Below are 16,454 nucleotides of genomic sequence, written 5' to 3' on the forward strand. Positions count from 1 at the left end.
GGCGCAACAATGAATCGGGCCTCCGCTTGAATGCCTTTTTTATTCTTGAGCAGGTCCATAAATGTCGACCCGGTTACGACGTTCCCGCGACGCTGCCGTCTCCAAGCAAGCAGCGACGCCGTGGCCGAGAACACAACACCTCGCCGCGCTCTTTTCACTCCATATAGCGTCCGGACGTCGTCGTCGTCTCGCTTCAACGTCAGAGTTTAAATAAACTCCATTGGAATAATATTGGGATATGAACATTTGGGTATCTTTGTCATCTAAATGGAAATCCTGAGATTAAGAAGATGCATCTCCGACACAGCATGACTTCTTTTTATTTATTGAGACAGCTTCTTCCCTCTGCACATACACAACTAATTGGACTATTTCTTATTGATTATGCGTTGCTCTCTTGAAAGCAGCAGGGGGATGTGTTGAACGCTGGTGTTGTTGAGCATTACTGGATACAAAAATAAACGCAGGTGGAGGAAACGCAGTCGAAAAGAAGTCTGCCGTCCCGAATGGATGATCGCAAGCAAATCGTGATTTTGTCGTTTTAAATATTTGTTTGAACTATTTGTCCGGCGTGACGCAGAGACGACGGCGAAGCTTAGTCCGTGTTCCATATTAATGTCACTTCTACCGTATTTCTACCGCTGTTACACCTCTGGCCTTTCTTCCTTCCTTCCTTCCTTCCTTCCTTCCTTCCTTCCTCCTCTGAACATACATGCACACACGTACAGCACAGTGTGGCCGCACTCGTCACATTTATTGTGTATTTTCACACAGCTGCACAACACACACACACACACAGACGTCACACACACACACACACACACACACAAGTCACTCCTCTGCTCCCCTGAGAGTAGCTGCCACTGACGTGAACATAATGTGCCTTAAAAGCAGGCCCACTTGACACACACACACACTGATATACTTCACGTGCATTACGGACACGAGGCACCGCTCACGTCACACACACACACACACACACACACACACAAACACACACACATGGGAGCGTGGAAGGGAGCAGACGAGCTCGGTGTCAAAGCCGTTCAGATGCTGCTGTGCCCGGAGGAGGTCCGCGGACGCAGAGCGGAAACATCTGCCGTGGCTGAGTGTGTCCCTTAGTGTGGAGTGACTGAAGACACACACACACACACACACACACACAGTGGTATCCTCCATGTACCTGGATGGCCTAACTCTCGAGCATTGCTGCAGGCGTCTCTGTAAGCCGTCTCACACCTCGCTGACGGCATGTCCGTGATTTTGGATTCGACGAAGTGTATTTTTGATGAGATCAAATCTTTGTGTGTTTTGTTTCTGTTTTTTTGTTTTGTTTACTTCCAAGACTCTGATTACGTTTGAAACCAGAATCAATAGCGTCCAAATAGTTTTTTACTTAAAATGCGCGAGCGGCCGCTCCTGCGTCGTCCAGCTCGTCCTGGCGTCCGTGCGGTCGGCCGCCGCTCACCTCAATCTCGCAGAGTTCAACCTCTCCCAGCTCTCTGCAGAGTGTCAGGCCGGCCCGACGCGGACATCTTTAATTGTCCACCCGTGGACCGTTCGCCGCCGCGCATATCGACTCGAAAACGACAAAGTGCACCGTCGCCGCTTTTTCCCAACCGCCTCGCTTTATTCAAGGTCATGTGCATCAGGGGAGTCGACGCGTCTGAAGTGACAGTTGCCTTGTTCTCGCGCTCCCCTCTGGTTTCTCCTCGCCGCTTTCCGTCTTCGTGAACAAAGTGGAGGCGACAGCGGTGCCCGTCAGACTATCTGATGATCTCTTTGAAACGTTTTGCCGAATCAACGCGCTCTCCCGGCGGCCGCCCGCCTCGGCACGGATGACGGTGTCGGAGTGAGGACAGATGTGGCGGCGCGCGGAGGATTCCCACCTCCAATGTCTCACCTTTAACCTCGTTTACCAGTGTTGGCAAGCTGCCACTGTCCCAGGCTTATTTATCACCAGCAAAGGACAATGGGGGGAGATAACAAATAATTGTGTGTGTGTGTGTGTGTGTGCATTGATGCTGAAGGTGCGCCTCACCTGCTACCTGTGCACACGCGTACACACACACACCGCAAAGACACCCGCACAGGCCCCGGACGTGTCGACTCTGTTAGTATTCGCGGGCAGGGGTGGCTGGTGATCTCTCAGGGAAGTGACAGTCCGAATGGGCCGCCTGGAACAGTCCCTCATTCAGCCCGAGTCGGGGGGCCTGTCCATTTGAGCCAGCCCAGCTGTCAGAGCCAATGAGAGGCGCGAGACGAAGGAGCAGCGGGGATGGTTTGCCCTGCCAGGGATTATGGATGATGTGTAATACAAGGTCGGTGTTTGTGTTCTCAGCTACCGGGCAGGAGACAATCGGTTAGCGGGTGGCTCTGTGGAATAGCTTCGGCGAGGAGGGGGCTCCCGCAATGAGCCTGATGGATGCCCGTTAATGGGGTTTGTTTTTCCGAATGCTCCGCGGCGCAGCGGCACACGCGGACCGAGTTGCAACGCAGTGAAAAAGTCTCTCCGAACATTAGAAATGCCTCCCCGCCCCCAACACCTGGCGTCTGCCAACGGGATTCCTAGAATTTGAATTCTCTCTTAATAATTTGGAAGGCGTCAACCTGTCTCTTCATGCAGAGAGGGGCTGTTCGTCGGCCAGCTCTCGCGGTTATGCTAAGAAGTCGTCGGGGCGTAGAGCTTTCAAATGGACACTTTAGCTGCTTGACGCCAGATGAAAAGTCAGGGCGTCGCCAAAGTCACGAGGATAAACACTGCAAGAGCCATTAGTGATTGGACCACCTTTAGGTCCGCTTCATCAAGTGACTGTGGACATATTTCAATGGATAATAGATAGATAGAATAGTTTTTGGTGAAGCATAAGACAGAAATTCACAGGCTCCGGTGATTAGAATTGGGATTTTAAAGAATTTCATGAAAATACATCCAATATCTGTTAAGATATTCGGCACCAAAAGATGTGTAGCGACTCGATCACCAGCCAGAGGATTATTGATGACAGCCCCCTATATTCTGCATCGTGTTCACCTGTATAGAGAGACAGTGTTTGGCTCTATATGGGTTCGTACAGGTTTTTTGTTCTCTTTTTAAATCTCCAGCAGCCATTGTCTGTGATGTATGCAGCGGATAGGCGCCTGATAGTAATGGACTTCCATCTCACACGCAAATGGAATGGAAGATTGGAGGGTGGATTAGTGGGCTTTTAAATCAACAAAAAAAATTCTCTTCCATTTTCACTGATCCCTATTCAAACACTTTCATTATGGCACCAATCTTGTTATTAATATGAGAACCCTGAAAATATCAGATGAATAGTTCTCCGTGTGTGCATTGTGGAATATCAGTATTTATCTTGGCTGTTTTTTCTTCTTCTTCTTCTACTTAATGGACTGGATTCATATTCATTTTAATAACAAACACAATGTCCCCATGTATTCATACACGCCGGCGTGTATTTCTTCAAATATGTGCCCTGATGCATTTAACCACAATCAATTCATACTCCTCTCCTTAATGCTGCCTCCTTTCTCCAGCCAGAAAACCTGATTACGGTGAATATCATAAATCACGCTATCTATAGCAGCATGTTTATCTTCAGTCCGCTCTTCTTTGTGTTTCCTTCCTCTGGCAGCTGCCGTGTGTTTAAGAATGAAGTATTTAAGGCTCGACTGTTTCTGGTCCTGCAGTGCTTAACGCGGACGTTTCATCATTTCAATGTTCTACGCACACGGAGCGCCGTGTGACAACTGAATGCATTCATTGGCTTGTATTGTCAACATAAAAAAAGAACACGTGACCGTAATCGACTTATTCAAAGTAAAAAATCTACATTAGCACTGGTGTACATCTTTATTGGTCTCCTCATTACAAATCTGGATGCATCTCATTTCCATGCTCGTTTTGATGTACGTTTTGGAGCATAAATGTAATCCGACATGTGCCGGAATCACGCTCTCAGACTATTTCGCTCCGTGCCCTTCACGCTCTCTCTGGTTGGACATTTGTCCCACGCTCGATTCCTTTTGATTAAGCCGAGCTCGTATGGCTCCCGGCTGCAGGCAGCGAAGGGACAGATGTTTTGGCCGTGCAGATGGTATTCCGGGAGACCTCTTTGCTCAAATGAGTTGTCCCAAGCTGCATGACTAACCAGCACAATTGAGCAGAAGGTCACAGTCCGTGACCAATTTGTATGTATTTATTCTCAGGCTTATCTGTTCATCCTTAAAACGCGCAATACAACCCCGCGGGGAGGTTTTATTAACTTCTGACGTACCCTGGAGTGCAAAAACGACACCCAGGTTAAATAATTCCACATCCAGCCCCATGCCGACTCCCCGTCTAGCCGACCTCTCGGCTCTCCTGGACCGCAGCGAGACAGCGAGTCGTCTGACAGGATGCCAAAGCGACGCTATCTGATGGCGGCGGCGACGCTGACCTTCTTTTCCCCGTATCTGATGGTGCTTTTTTATCTGCCCGACAAATGTCAAAAATACCATTCCCCAAGTGCAATAACTTCGGTAGCAAAAGCGAACCCCCTTTCTTTCGTCACGGTGAGTTTCAGCTCTCGTAGCTGCAGCCGACGGCGTTCATTTTGTCCCAAAAAGCGCTAAACATCTGCTGCACGCATCTCGCTCTGCAGCAAGCGGCAGACGAGCGAGTTCCCAACTGTCGTGAACACATTCGGGAGCTAAAGAGTCTGAAACGGCACTAAAAGAGAGTTGACGTCAGATTCCCGTTTGTCTGAAACGCGGGGGGGCTGACTCCATTTCACCACGTCGTCACTGCAACGCTCTCTCCAGTATTTAACATGCACAACGGATTTGTATTCATTTGTTTGTCTTCATTTATTCGCACGATAAAGGAGAAACGGCACAAATGTAACATTATTAAATGACACAGAAACGATGCACAGCGTGGAGCGGCTGCTCATACGTCACACCCCGAGGGCCTGGGGACCGATGGGTGAGGTCACGGCGGAGTTAGAAGAGAAGACAATGGAGACGAATGGTTTGTGCTCGTTATGAAATCTGGTTGCTCGCGTAAAAGATGAGCGGAGGATGCGTGAAATTGGAAAATGAGTTCCCTCCGAGGCATCGAGCAGAAAACGACGGGCTAATGCGTTTGCTCGGTGCTGTTGTTGGTTTTGAGACGCGCAACTCCAGGGAAGGAAATGTGAGGCTTATCGGAGGGTTTTGGGGATGATGTGAATTGCAGATAGACGTTGTGTGTCTTTAGAACAGTAGTTTTTACAAGGTGGTCTTCACTAAGTATAATTTAAATGAGAGTAGAGAGCATTAACAGTGATTTGCCTCTGTGTCTTTGAAGTGCATACGCATCCCATCTGATGTCTTGCCACTACATTAAAGTCACAAAGCTAAGTATCCATTTTTTCCCTCTGATATATAACCACCAGATCTTTGAAGAACCCCAGACGGTCCTCGTCTCACCATCTGGCTGACACAATATCGTTTGCTGCAAGAGAAAATAAATAAATAAATCCGAGCTCGCTCCCCCAGTTGTGATTTGATATCTCAATCCCAGAATAGACAGATGGAAATGACACATGTCCTTGTATCTGGGTTGATTTTAAAGTCTTTATTTGCCTTATTTTCATTCAAATATTAACCTATACATACAACGTTTGAGCATTCAGGGAATAAGAAAGTGTTAGGTGTTAAAGGAACTGCTTCAAAAGGTATCCGCTTTATTTATTTATGACAACAGATGCTTGGATGCAGCGGTAGAACCGAAGCACCGACCAGGGCTCACAAAAGTGTGTTGGCAAGAAAGCGAGGGAATATAAATGTAGCCGCGTGAAGGTCTGCAGGGGGTTGAAAGAAATCCACGTATGGCATAAAAATAAATCTTTCAGAAGCTGGAACAGAGGTGAAACGGCGTACTACAGGACGGGAGAGAAAAGGGGGCGGGTTGAAGCGAGGATGGAGAAGAACCGCAAGCAGAGGGTGGAGAAGGAGGGAGAGAGGGAGAGGTGGATGGATGGTTATTGAGGCCGGACTCTGTTCTCCCAGCATGGCGGCCGGGTGCCACAGTCGTAGACAGAGGCTAAGTAGGAGCGAGTTGGCCCACAGTCAGATTTGGGGAGCCGAGGTGCTTCATCATCCCGGGCTTGGTGCTGGAGTTGACAGCTGAGTTATGAGCAGGCGCTACAGGTAGGAGCCCCCGTCCTCCGCCCGCTCACCGTGACCTTCGCTCTGGCCATGAATGATGCAGGGGCCGTAAAGTGCTGATTTAGGATAACCGATCTGGGGCCCCGCCTTGGTCTGGGTTCATTTTGGCCTCGGTGGGGACGAGGAAGGTGCTTCCGTGCTGATGTAATGCACGTATGGTGTGTGTGTGTGTGTGTCAAAGTGGAGTCCAATCCCCATCATCAGGACCACTTTTCTCGGTGGTTTGCCAGTCGCTACTCGCTGCTGATCGGAACCCGGTTCCCCGCTTGTCCGAAGCCACACTTTCCATCCGAGCTCAGCCGCATGCCGACAAGCAAATTGACCGGCGGTGTCACTCGTGGGACTCGCGATTTCCTTTTTTCGTTAATCCCTCCGGTGACTAAAACGCACACTTATTCCGTCTATCTTTCTGCATCTGTCCTTGTGTTGGGCGATAACATTGCATCCGGTGCACATCCAGACTTTTCCGATTTGTCCGATCACAAAAGGTTGTTTTGTAAGAGTTAGTGTCCCTTTAAGAATCCTGCTACTACTTTCACCTGCCTTTAAATGTACAATACTCGACTCTGTGTATCCACACACACACACACAAACACACACACACATGAGTGCATACACATCCAGTGCGCCGCAAAGGGACCCGGTAATCGTTTGGCAGATGTTTCCCGACCTGATTGCAGTCGGCGTATTTCTGTGACGTTTTGAAAAAAGCCCCGGCGATGGAGGACGCGCCCACGCGCTCGGACGGAAGAGCCATTTAATCTGATGAGACATTTGGGACGCGGCCATTTAACAAGGACAATGTTCTCAAAATATGGGCTGATACTGGCTTCATTTGCCAGCGCTCTGCAGCTATATCGCATGTCACTTGTAAACAGAGGTTATTGTCAAGTCGTTTTATGAGCATCAAAGCACATAAAACTGGATTTTTTTGGTCACATTTTCTATGTTAATTTGTTGCTCGACGTGATGAATCCCCGTCGTCTCTATTGAAATGACGTCTCGCGTCCAGACCTTCGTGAGGTCAAGAGGCAATACTGGATCTTTTTCAAGTGGTAATACCCCCCCCCCCGCGGGGACGTTATTCCACGCTAACCTTTAATCAACCTTTTGGAGTGCGCGCCTCGTGCTGAGACGAGGAACGTTATTGTTAGTTGGAAGTATAGGCTCTAATCAGCAATCGGTGAGTATTTCATCATCCACTTTCTATCAGAGAGGAGTTGTTTTAATTAAGGGATTCATTAAGTCACTCCATTAATTTCCCCACAGGTGCCGCGCAGGATTCTCGGGAGAATTCGGTAAAAAAAAATCAATTCCGCCGCCTATTATTTAATACCGGGGCGAACGGAAACCGAGTTAGCGGGCAGGTTCCGACTGGTTTCCACCCGCCGGGCGGGGGCCGACTCGTAGACGCGGTCAACGGGAGTGAAATAAAACGCAGCGGATGCGTTTTCTTCGACTCCGGAGGAAGCGCTCGCACGTCCTCCACGAGTCTATAAATTAACCCGCCGAGTTAACCGCCGCTGAACCCCACGAGGACCCCCGTGGTGCGGCGAGGCCGCGGCGTTTCGTCATCCTCTCCACGCGGTTCCCTCTGCCTCGACCCGCCGCGGGTCACAGGCCCGAGTCCTCCACCTGACGACTTCCCCTCGGCCGATGCCGTCCATCGCCGCTCGGATTATTTGACGCGCCATATTGCCGCGGTGTCACCCCGGGGTTATCGCCGCATCTGCAGGACGCCAAGAGGGAGGAGATCACATGGTCACGTCTTCCGGACTCAAAGAGGTGTGCCGTGTGAGACGTGAGATGTTGGGAAAAGACAAAGCACAATGTTCTCTCTCTCTCTCTTCCAGCGGGGCGAGTTTATCAGCGCTGCCCAGAGTATCGAGCAGGGTAGAGAGCGCTCCCCGTGGGATCTCATTTGCACAGGTGTCCATCTGGTAGAAGTTGTCCGGGGATAATCTCCACATCGTGTCACATTTGCATGCGAGCGGAGTGGCCAGTTCAGTGAGGGTGTGTGTGTGTGGGGGCGGGGGATTGTTTGCCGCTAAAACCAGCATGTGTTGTACTAATCCTCGGGGGCCGCTAATGCGGCGCAATTACGTGAGGATTTAACATGTTTGTAATTGTTTGTCGGTTCGGCTCAATTTTGTGTCGCCAGCTTTTCTGTCGGGGACGTCGGCGGCTCCTTGTTTTGGGGTCTTTTAGCCACGAGGGCTTTGCGACGGTTCGGCTGGAAGTGCTTGTCAATTGCAAGGGTCTCATTAGCCACTCTGGGCACAAAGAAAAGGTCCTGCCGTTGAACCCATCGATCCGTATGGACCTTTTGCTTCGGTTCCCCTCGTGCACGCCCCCCCCCCCGACCTTCACAGCGAATCGATGTCCTCATCGACTCCCATGTGGCGTTCAGGATTACCGGAGCGGCAGATCCAATCTCGGAGCAGCGCGGCGTGTCAATGCGTACAACAGCCGCGTCTCGTCGAGGGTTCTGAGAGAACCGTTCGGCGTCGGAAGACGAGCGATCCCCGAAGGTACCGAGCGATAAAATGAAATGTGTATTCCTCCGGCGACGGAGGCCCAGGTAATCTCGCATTTTACCCCCCCCCCCCCTAATGAATTCTTATTCTTCTTCTTGCACATGACCGGAGCAGTTACGGCACATCAATTGTGGCGAGTCGTTTATTTTACTGCGAGCTTGCACGAAGGCGCGAGAACCCAAAGACTCAACCGTCTGTTGACAAAAATCCATACACACACAGATGCATCGTCTCGTTTGTCCGTTTTTTTATTCATATTTTACCGCGGTCGGTATTCACGCTCGACGAGCTGCCGGCAGCCCCCGTTTGTTGCCTCTGGCGAGACTTAAATATGAATTCACCTCAGCCTCCCGAGTGATCGGTTCTCTCCGTGTGTTCTCCGTTCGCAGGAACTCCACGTACTGCATGAAGGTGTCCATGTCGCTGACGGTGGGGGAGAACGACACCGACGTCTGCTACAACTCCAAGATGAGGTTCTTCGAGAAGGCGGAGCTCAGCAAAAGCAAAGACATCGTGTGCCCGAGCATCGAGGACTACGTGCTGCCGGGAGTGGAGCCCCAGGTCATGTGGTACAAGGTACGCCGCCACTTTTACTTTGCCGTCGATGCATCAGCCCGAAACTCCCGGCGTCCACCGTTTGAGCCTTTTGATTCAAATTAAGGAGAAAAAAATAGGACTTCGGAGGAAGGTGTTTTATCTGAAGGATAACCCAGGTCAGGTCGGCTATATTCAGATCTAATTAGCTTCAAATACAGTCTCCTCTCTGACTTCTGAGATAAATATATAACTGGCAGAAATACATCTGTTCACTTAGTGCATGTCTCTTGCTTCCTCTGTTTTGACCCCTAAACGTCCTCCTCCTCCTTCCTCATCCTCCTCCTCCTCCTTCCTCATCCTCCTCCTTCTTCCTCATCCTCCTCCTTCCTCTTCTTCCTCGGTCGAACCCCTCTGATAGAGTCGCCCGGCGCACGTTTTTCGGAGGCCAATCCATCAAACGATAAAGTGTGCCGGATTAGGTGGCCAAAGCGCTTCTTAATTTCTTTCCCACCGAATCAAATTATAAAAGCAGGATAACGACCGCGGGCTTCGCAGCCCTCCCGTTTATTGGCTTTCGCTTTTTTTTGCCGGCGGGGGCAGATTGAATTCTGGGGAAAAAACAAACCCACGGTTGCCCCGGTTTCCTTCGCCTCGGGCGTTTTCCGTGTCCTGACTCGGTGGAAGTGGGAACGCCGTGGTGGGCGAGCCGCGATCAAAGCAGCGCCACAAAAGAAGCCGTTATTTCCAGAGGTTACGTTCGTGTTTTTTGATGCAAAAGTTACTTCCTGATGAGCCTTTTTGATCGCGATGAAGACGTTTCCCACCTGAGTCTTCAACTCCTCGGAGATGAACTCTCGCTCATAGTTCTTCATGACAGCGTGTTCAGGGCTCTCTGTGGACGCTGATGTGCTCAAAGCTGTAAATATTAAGTACAAGTCTGCTTCCTGCTGATTTCAAACGGTGTGTTTTCCTTTATTCTAACACCCTGTGTCCTCCCCTCCTGCGTTTTAAACAAAGGAGTGCAAGCCAAAGCAGTGGAGACAGACCATCGAAAGGAGGCGGGACTCCCTGTTCATCAAGGAAGTACGGGAAGACGACATTGGGAATTACACGTGTGAGCTGCAGTTCGGGAGCTTCGTGATACGGAGGACGACCGAGCTGTCCGTCACGGGTAAGGAAACCTTTTCCCTTTTTTCCTTCTTTCTTTTTGGACATTTACTCAATGCTGCACATCCTTCTGATGGAAGAGCCGCCTCGACTTCTTTTGTTGAGACGTTTAAACACTGGCTACAGGTTGTTGATTTTTTTTTTTAAACAAGCTTTTTAAAGCTGACGCCTGCACCTTTTGCCTCGCCGTCGCAGGCAATAGCGCCCCTCTCTCTCTCTTCTCTCTCTCTCTCTCTCTGACTTCAAGGCTGCTTTAATTGCCAAGTGGTCGAATTCACCTCCAGCACCAGCCACCTCAGCACTTTTTTCCTTCACACTGTTATATTATTTAGGCCCCGGACCAGAAGTGCGTGACAGATTGCTCGCCGCGGACGAGGTTTGACGCGGCGTGGACGGGAAGAACTCAGAACGTACGACTCAATTACACACACGGCTCTTCCTCTTTCGGGGTTTTATCCAAAGGGAATCATCATTGGCGAGGACACTGGTGCCGGATGACGCAACGGAGAAGAAGAAGAAGAGGAGGAGGAGGAGGAGGGGGGGGGGGGGGTGGATCTCAGTGCAGACAGAGTGTTTGCTGTAAACTGCTACTTGATTACACTTTATGGTCCATTTAAAGAGACAAAAGACAGACTCCAGCAAGGGGAGAGCGGAGTCGTAAATCACTTCCTCGCCAGCCTCTAGATGTCATCATTGGGGAATGGTCTTAATCTCTCCATTTTCTGTGGAGACGTTGAGGTTTCAAAGCAGGTGGCAAAGGATGATTGATGAGTCGGGCCATGGCATTTTATGATTTTTTTTATTTCATTAGTTCTTCACTCTCCCAGCTGTATCCGCCTGAGTTCACTCCCACGTCCGGTCCGGTTTGTTTTTAGCTTCTTTAACCCGTCCGGGCCGCACGCCTGGCGGTTTGATTTTAAAAGCAGTCGTCAGGATTAGCGAAAGAAAATATAGATTGTTCTTCCTTTTGTAGAGAAAATGGCAGTTAATAAAATATAAAAAATATCATTTTTTGGGTTCTAATTCATCAGAAGAGGGATGCCCCGTGTTCCGGCACTTTATCGGAACACTCGAATGCACCTTTTAGGATGTCGAGAGCAAAGTTGACTTTTACTGTAAGTTACGAGATACAATTTTGCCTCCAGGTAACAACGTCCACACGGTGTAGTACAAAGTGTTGCGCGAGTTCTCACGGTTCTCTCTGAACTCGGAGGGCTTTTCTTTTCTCCGCGATGCCTCTGTTCGCTCTGCTTCTGGCTCGGTTGCTTTTCTTTCGAGGCATAATTGCTCTCGTCTGAGTTTTTTGAAGGGGGGTTTATTTATTTATATCGTCTGTCTTCGATTGAAGAAGTTTTGAGTTTTTGTACAAGGTGTTTTCTTTCGTGCGGGGGGCTCAGTGGCTGCACTGATCATGCTCCCCACTTCTTCTGATGTGTCTGCTGTCGAGGCTTCGGTGCACATAAAACACACCGCGTCCTATCAGGACGGGAGGGAGGGGAGTTGTTCCTTTATGACCCAGCTTTCATGCTCACAGATTAATGATGCAAGAGCCTTTCACTCAAAAATGATCTCCATTTTCCCTCCAAAAACGATCCCGATTTCGTATTCGAGTCTGCGTCCTCTATCAGATGAAATACTCAATACTCTTGCGTGTGCAAAAACCTTTGAATTTGTAATTATTTTCGACGGTTAATCATGATAACAAGCAAATGTTTAGGATATTGTCAGCCATGTATCCCCATTACATCCCCATCTCGGTCAGTCTGAAGAAATGTGTCATTGTAAATACCATTAAAAATGCAAAAGCTAAGAAGGACAGATGTGTTTATTACTCATAAGTAAGTCAAGTAAGCAGTTGTAAAGCGGACAACAATGTCAAAAGTAGGTCTGATCATTTTAATATTTTTCATGAATACATACAAAAAGTTTAATGTAGTATGGCCTTTTCTTTTCTTGAACCTTTCTTTTGTTATCTTTGAGAAGTGGATAAACGTTCAGTTACACCGAATCCCACGTTGAAGTGGGGGGCCGTGCCGCTTCTCTTTTTATGTGAAACATGAACCTTTTCTAGAATATTATCATCAACCTCCCACGGATAACACCAAACCCCCCCCCCCCGTCCGCCCCCCCCGTCCCTCCCCTTGCTATCAACAGCCCCGCAGGCCTCCTCACAGCAGTGCGACGGGACAATAAAGGTCAGATTCCACGTGATTGTAATGACTCAAATCATAATGAACTCCCTCGCGGCATCCATTGTTTCCTTTTTCTTTTTTTAAAATAAAAGGTGGCGGGTTTTTTTACGACTTCTTTGTCGGGCGGAGCGTCTGAGGCCTCAGATTAAACACGGCAGACTAACTAAAAGGACCGCCGGAGCAAAATGGGGGCAGCAGCGACATCGCCGTGTAAAGCAGAGCGTCAACGGCGCTAATGACCCGGGGCTGATGCCGTTAACCTGCTCTGCTCATCCTGAACCGGCGACCGGCTGCGTCTGGTCGAGGGAAGGCAGTGCCGCGCGGGAGGTATCCCTCCACCTCCGAGTCTTTAGGATGGGCGGAGCCGACTCTGCGGTGGCTTCGTGGATTCCGGCGTTCCCCGTCGCAACACTTGTTGTTTTCGACAGCCTTTCAGTTCCAGCACATTTCCCAAAATATAAAAACAATTTCTCTACAACGCCGTCTCGCCAGATAGCGCCGTTTAAAATCAGTGTCTCGCTTGCTGTTGAATATTACCGCCCGGGTTGGAAATGAAAAGGAACAATTTAGCTTCTTCCGCTCAACCGCCGCTCTTCAATGACGGGAACATTTCCCCCGCTCGGCATTTTCCTGCTGAGCGTTTCCAAGCTGGAGGCGAGTAACGACAAAAGAGTTCAAGAAGTGTCGATGTTTTTGAGAACACGCATTTCAAAGGAGAGAGAACATATCCGTGGATTTGACATTGAGGTCTGTCGGACTATTATAACTGAGGTCAAGCTCAGTCACAGCTTGTTTGCGAAATACTATTTTTAAGAGAACGCGATCAGACTGAAAAGATGAAGTCCTTCCAAACGTGGGCATCAGAATCTTTTGGGGGGAACTTTTTCTTTTTGCTGCCTCTCCTGCGTCTCTATTCTGCCCGGTGCTCCTCCTGCCGGCACCATTTGGTGGCCATTACAAATGTCCTCTCCCATCCCCGAGCATATGAAGGAGGTTGGAATATAATTGCTCCTTTTAACGTCAGTGAGTACGCGTCCTCAGTCACCGGGTTCATCAAGAAATGCATAGATGACGTTGTTCCTACCAAGTCGGTTCGGATTTATCCCAACCAGAAACCGTGGATAAATGGCGATGTTCGCGCTGCACTCCGCACGCGTAACACCGCCTTTGACTCCGGGAATATGGCGGAATACAAAAGAGCCCGCTACGCCCTCCGTAAGACCATCGGCTCTGCCAAGCGGGAGTTCAGGAACAAGGTGGAGGAAAAGCTCAAGAGCCATGACGTGAGAGGTGTGTGGAAGGGCTACAGACAATCACGGACTTCAGAGGGAAAACCAGCGGTGAAGAGAACTCCTCTACCTCCCTCCCAGGCGAGCTAAATACATTCTTTGCTCGGTTCGACGTGAACGGCAGCCCGCCGAAGGCAGCGCCGCCGAGGAGACCAGCCTGCTGATCATCTCAGAGGCTGACGGCGCAGAGCCTTCAAGCCGGTGGACATCCGGAAGGCGGCAGGTCCCGACCACATCCCGGGCGCGCCTCAGAGCATGTGCAGACCAGTTGGCAGGAGTCTTCGCAGACATCTTCAACCTCTCCTGTCCCAGGCTGTTGTTCCTGAGAGCTTCAAGATGTCCACCATTGTGCCTGTCCCCAAACACCCCAAGGTAACCTGCCTGAATGACTGGAGACCCGTAGCCCTCACCTCGATTGTCAGTAAATGCTTGAGAGGTTGGTCAAGGACTTCATTTGTTCCATGTTGCCTGCCACGCTGGACCCATGGCAATTTGCATATCGTCAAAACAGATCCACCGACGACGCATTGCCATGGCACTTCACACCGCCTTTCCCACCTGGAGGAGGAACTGTTGTGTGCGAATGCTGGTTGTGGACTACAGCTCAGCGCTCAACACTATTGTTCCCGCCAAGCTCGACACCAAGCTCAGAGGTTCAGGCCTGCACTCTACCATGTGCAGCTGGATACTGGACTTCCTGTCGGCCGCCGCCAGGTGGTGAGGATGGGCGGTACCACCTCAGAGCCGCTGACCCTCAACACGGGAGCCCTCAGGATGCGTGTTGAGCCCTCCTCTACTCCCTGTACACCCACGACTGCACGGCCATGCACAGCTCCAACGTCATCATCAAGTTTGCTGACGACACAACAGTGTTGGGGCTGATCACCGTCGACGACGAGACAGCCTACAGGGAGGAGGTTGGATCACTGGTACAGTGGTGCCAGGAGAACAGCCTCGTCCTCAACGTCAAGAAGACCAAGGAGCTGATCGTGGACTACAGGAAGCGGAGAGGAGAGCACACCCTCATCTCCATAGACGGAGTTGCAGTAGAGGGTCAGCAGCTTCAAGTTCCTCGGCGTGCACATCTCCGAGGACCTCACATGGACCACGCACACCACTCACGTGGTGAAAAGGGCCCAACAACGCCTGTATTTCCTTAGGCGACTGAGGAAATTCAACATGGCCCGCGCATCCTCAGAACATTCTACACCAGTACCATCGAGAGTGTTCTGACAGGTTGCATCACCGTCTGGTACGGGAACTGCACCGCCCTGGAGCGTAGGGCACTACAGAGGGTGGTGCGGTCGGCACAGTACATCGTTGAGGTGAGCTTCCTCCATCCTGGGCATATACACCAAGCGGTGCGTGGCCAGGGCCAAACGGATGATGAAAGACAATAACCACCCCGCCACAAACTGTTCACCCTTCTACCGTCAGGCAGGCGATACCGCAGTATCAAGTGTCAGACAAACAGACTGAGGGACAGCTTCTTCAGTCAGGCCATCAGGCTGCTGAACAAGGACTGAGACCCTCATTAACACTACACACCAGAACATATTCTGTGAATATCTATGGCCATGGTGTATATTTTATTACATTGTTTATATATATATATATTGTATATATATATTGTATGTATATACATATATATATATATAGTCTCAAAAAAGTGTATATTTTATTACATTGTTTTATATATATATATTGTCATGATGTATATTCTATTACATTGTTTTATATATATATTGTTAATACTTTCTTCTTTTTTTTGTGTGGATATTGTATAGTTTATTCTCATTCTTATTCTTTTTTTAGTCTGCTACTGCTGTCGGGTGTTTTGCACATAAGAATTTCACGAACCGATTATACTTGTATAAAAGGGGATGTGACAATAAAAACTTGAAACTTGAAAACTTGAAACTAATTGATGGAAGATAATTAATCTGGCCACCGAGTGGATTCAGAGAGTAATCTTTTAACTTACTGAAATAATTACTTTAAAAACAATTATTCGGGGGCCACCAGAAACAAATTGTGAATATTGACGTGAAATCACATTAAAAAAATGCAAACTCAGCAATTTGTGTTTGAATTTGTGTTTTATGGCCACATGATGAGTTTACATCTCATGTGCTCTCGTCTCTTCTTTAGCCGCCCCGTGCTCCTCCGTGTTCACCAGCTGGTTACTAACTATATCTTATGAAACAGCCGGGGACATAAGCCAAGGGATAATTATCAGTGGGTCACCGGGTAACCTCCGTCACACACACATGGCCACGGGATCCATTGATTTTGTTTTTAGCAACCTTAAGAAAATGATCTGTCGACCTAGAAAGAAAAGGCAAAGATGTCCACTTTAATAACATCTTCACCCATGCCCGAATGATATATTGTACTTATATTGTGCTCATGTTCATCGACGTATGCAGCGCGGCGCGGTGAGTGTTCCGTCACGAGCGGGGAGCGAGCCTTATTATGGAACGCACTTCAAGCTGAGTGAAGAGCTCTTAGAGGCGGATTGGCATTTTGTTTCATTG

The 16,454-nt window shown here is 49.3% G+C and overlaps 1 protein-coding gene across 2 annotated transcripts in view; it reads left to right on the forward strand.

The window, feature by feature from the left end:
- Positions 1 to 16,454, forward strand: part of il1rapl1b (interleukin 1 receptor accessory protein-like 1b) — a 161,752-nt gene that overhangs the window by 64,694 nt on the left and 80,604 nt on the right. For both annotated transcript variants that reach the window (XM_056431407.1, XM_056431408.1), the window contains exons 4-5: positions 9,122 to 9,308; positions 10,287 to 10,440. In XM_056431407.1, the coding sequence (XP_056287382.1) occupies positions 9,122 to 9,308; positions 10,287 to 10,440 (341 nt within the window). The remainder of the gene's footprint in view (positions 1 to 9,121; positions 9,309 to 10,286; positions 10,441 to 16,454) is intronic.

This window comes from Pseudoliparis swirei, chromosome 14, assembly GCF_029220125.1.
Source record: "Pseudoliparis swirei isolate HS2019 ecotype Mariana Trench chromosome 14, NWPU_hadal_v1, whole genome shotgun sequence".
NCBI lineage: Eukaryota > Metazoa > Chordata > Actinopteri > Perciformes > Liparidae > Pseudoliparis > Pseudoliparis swirei.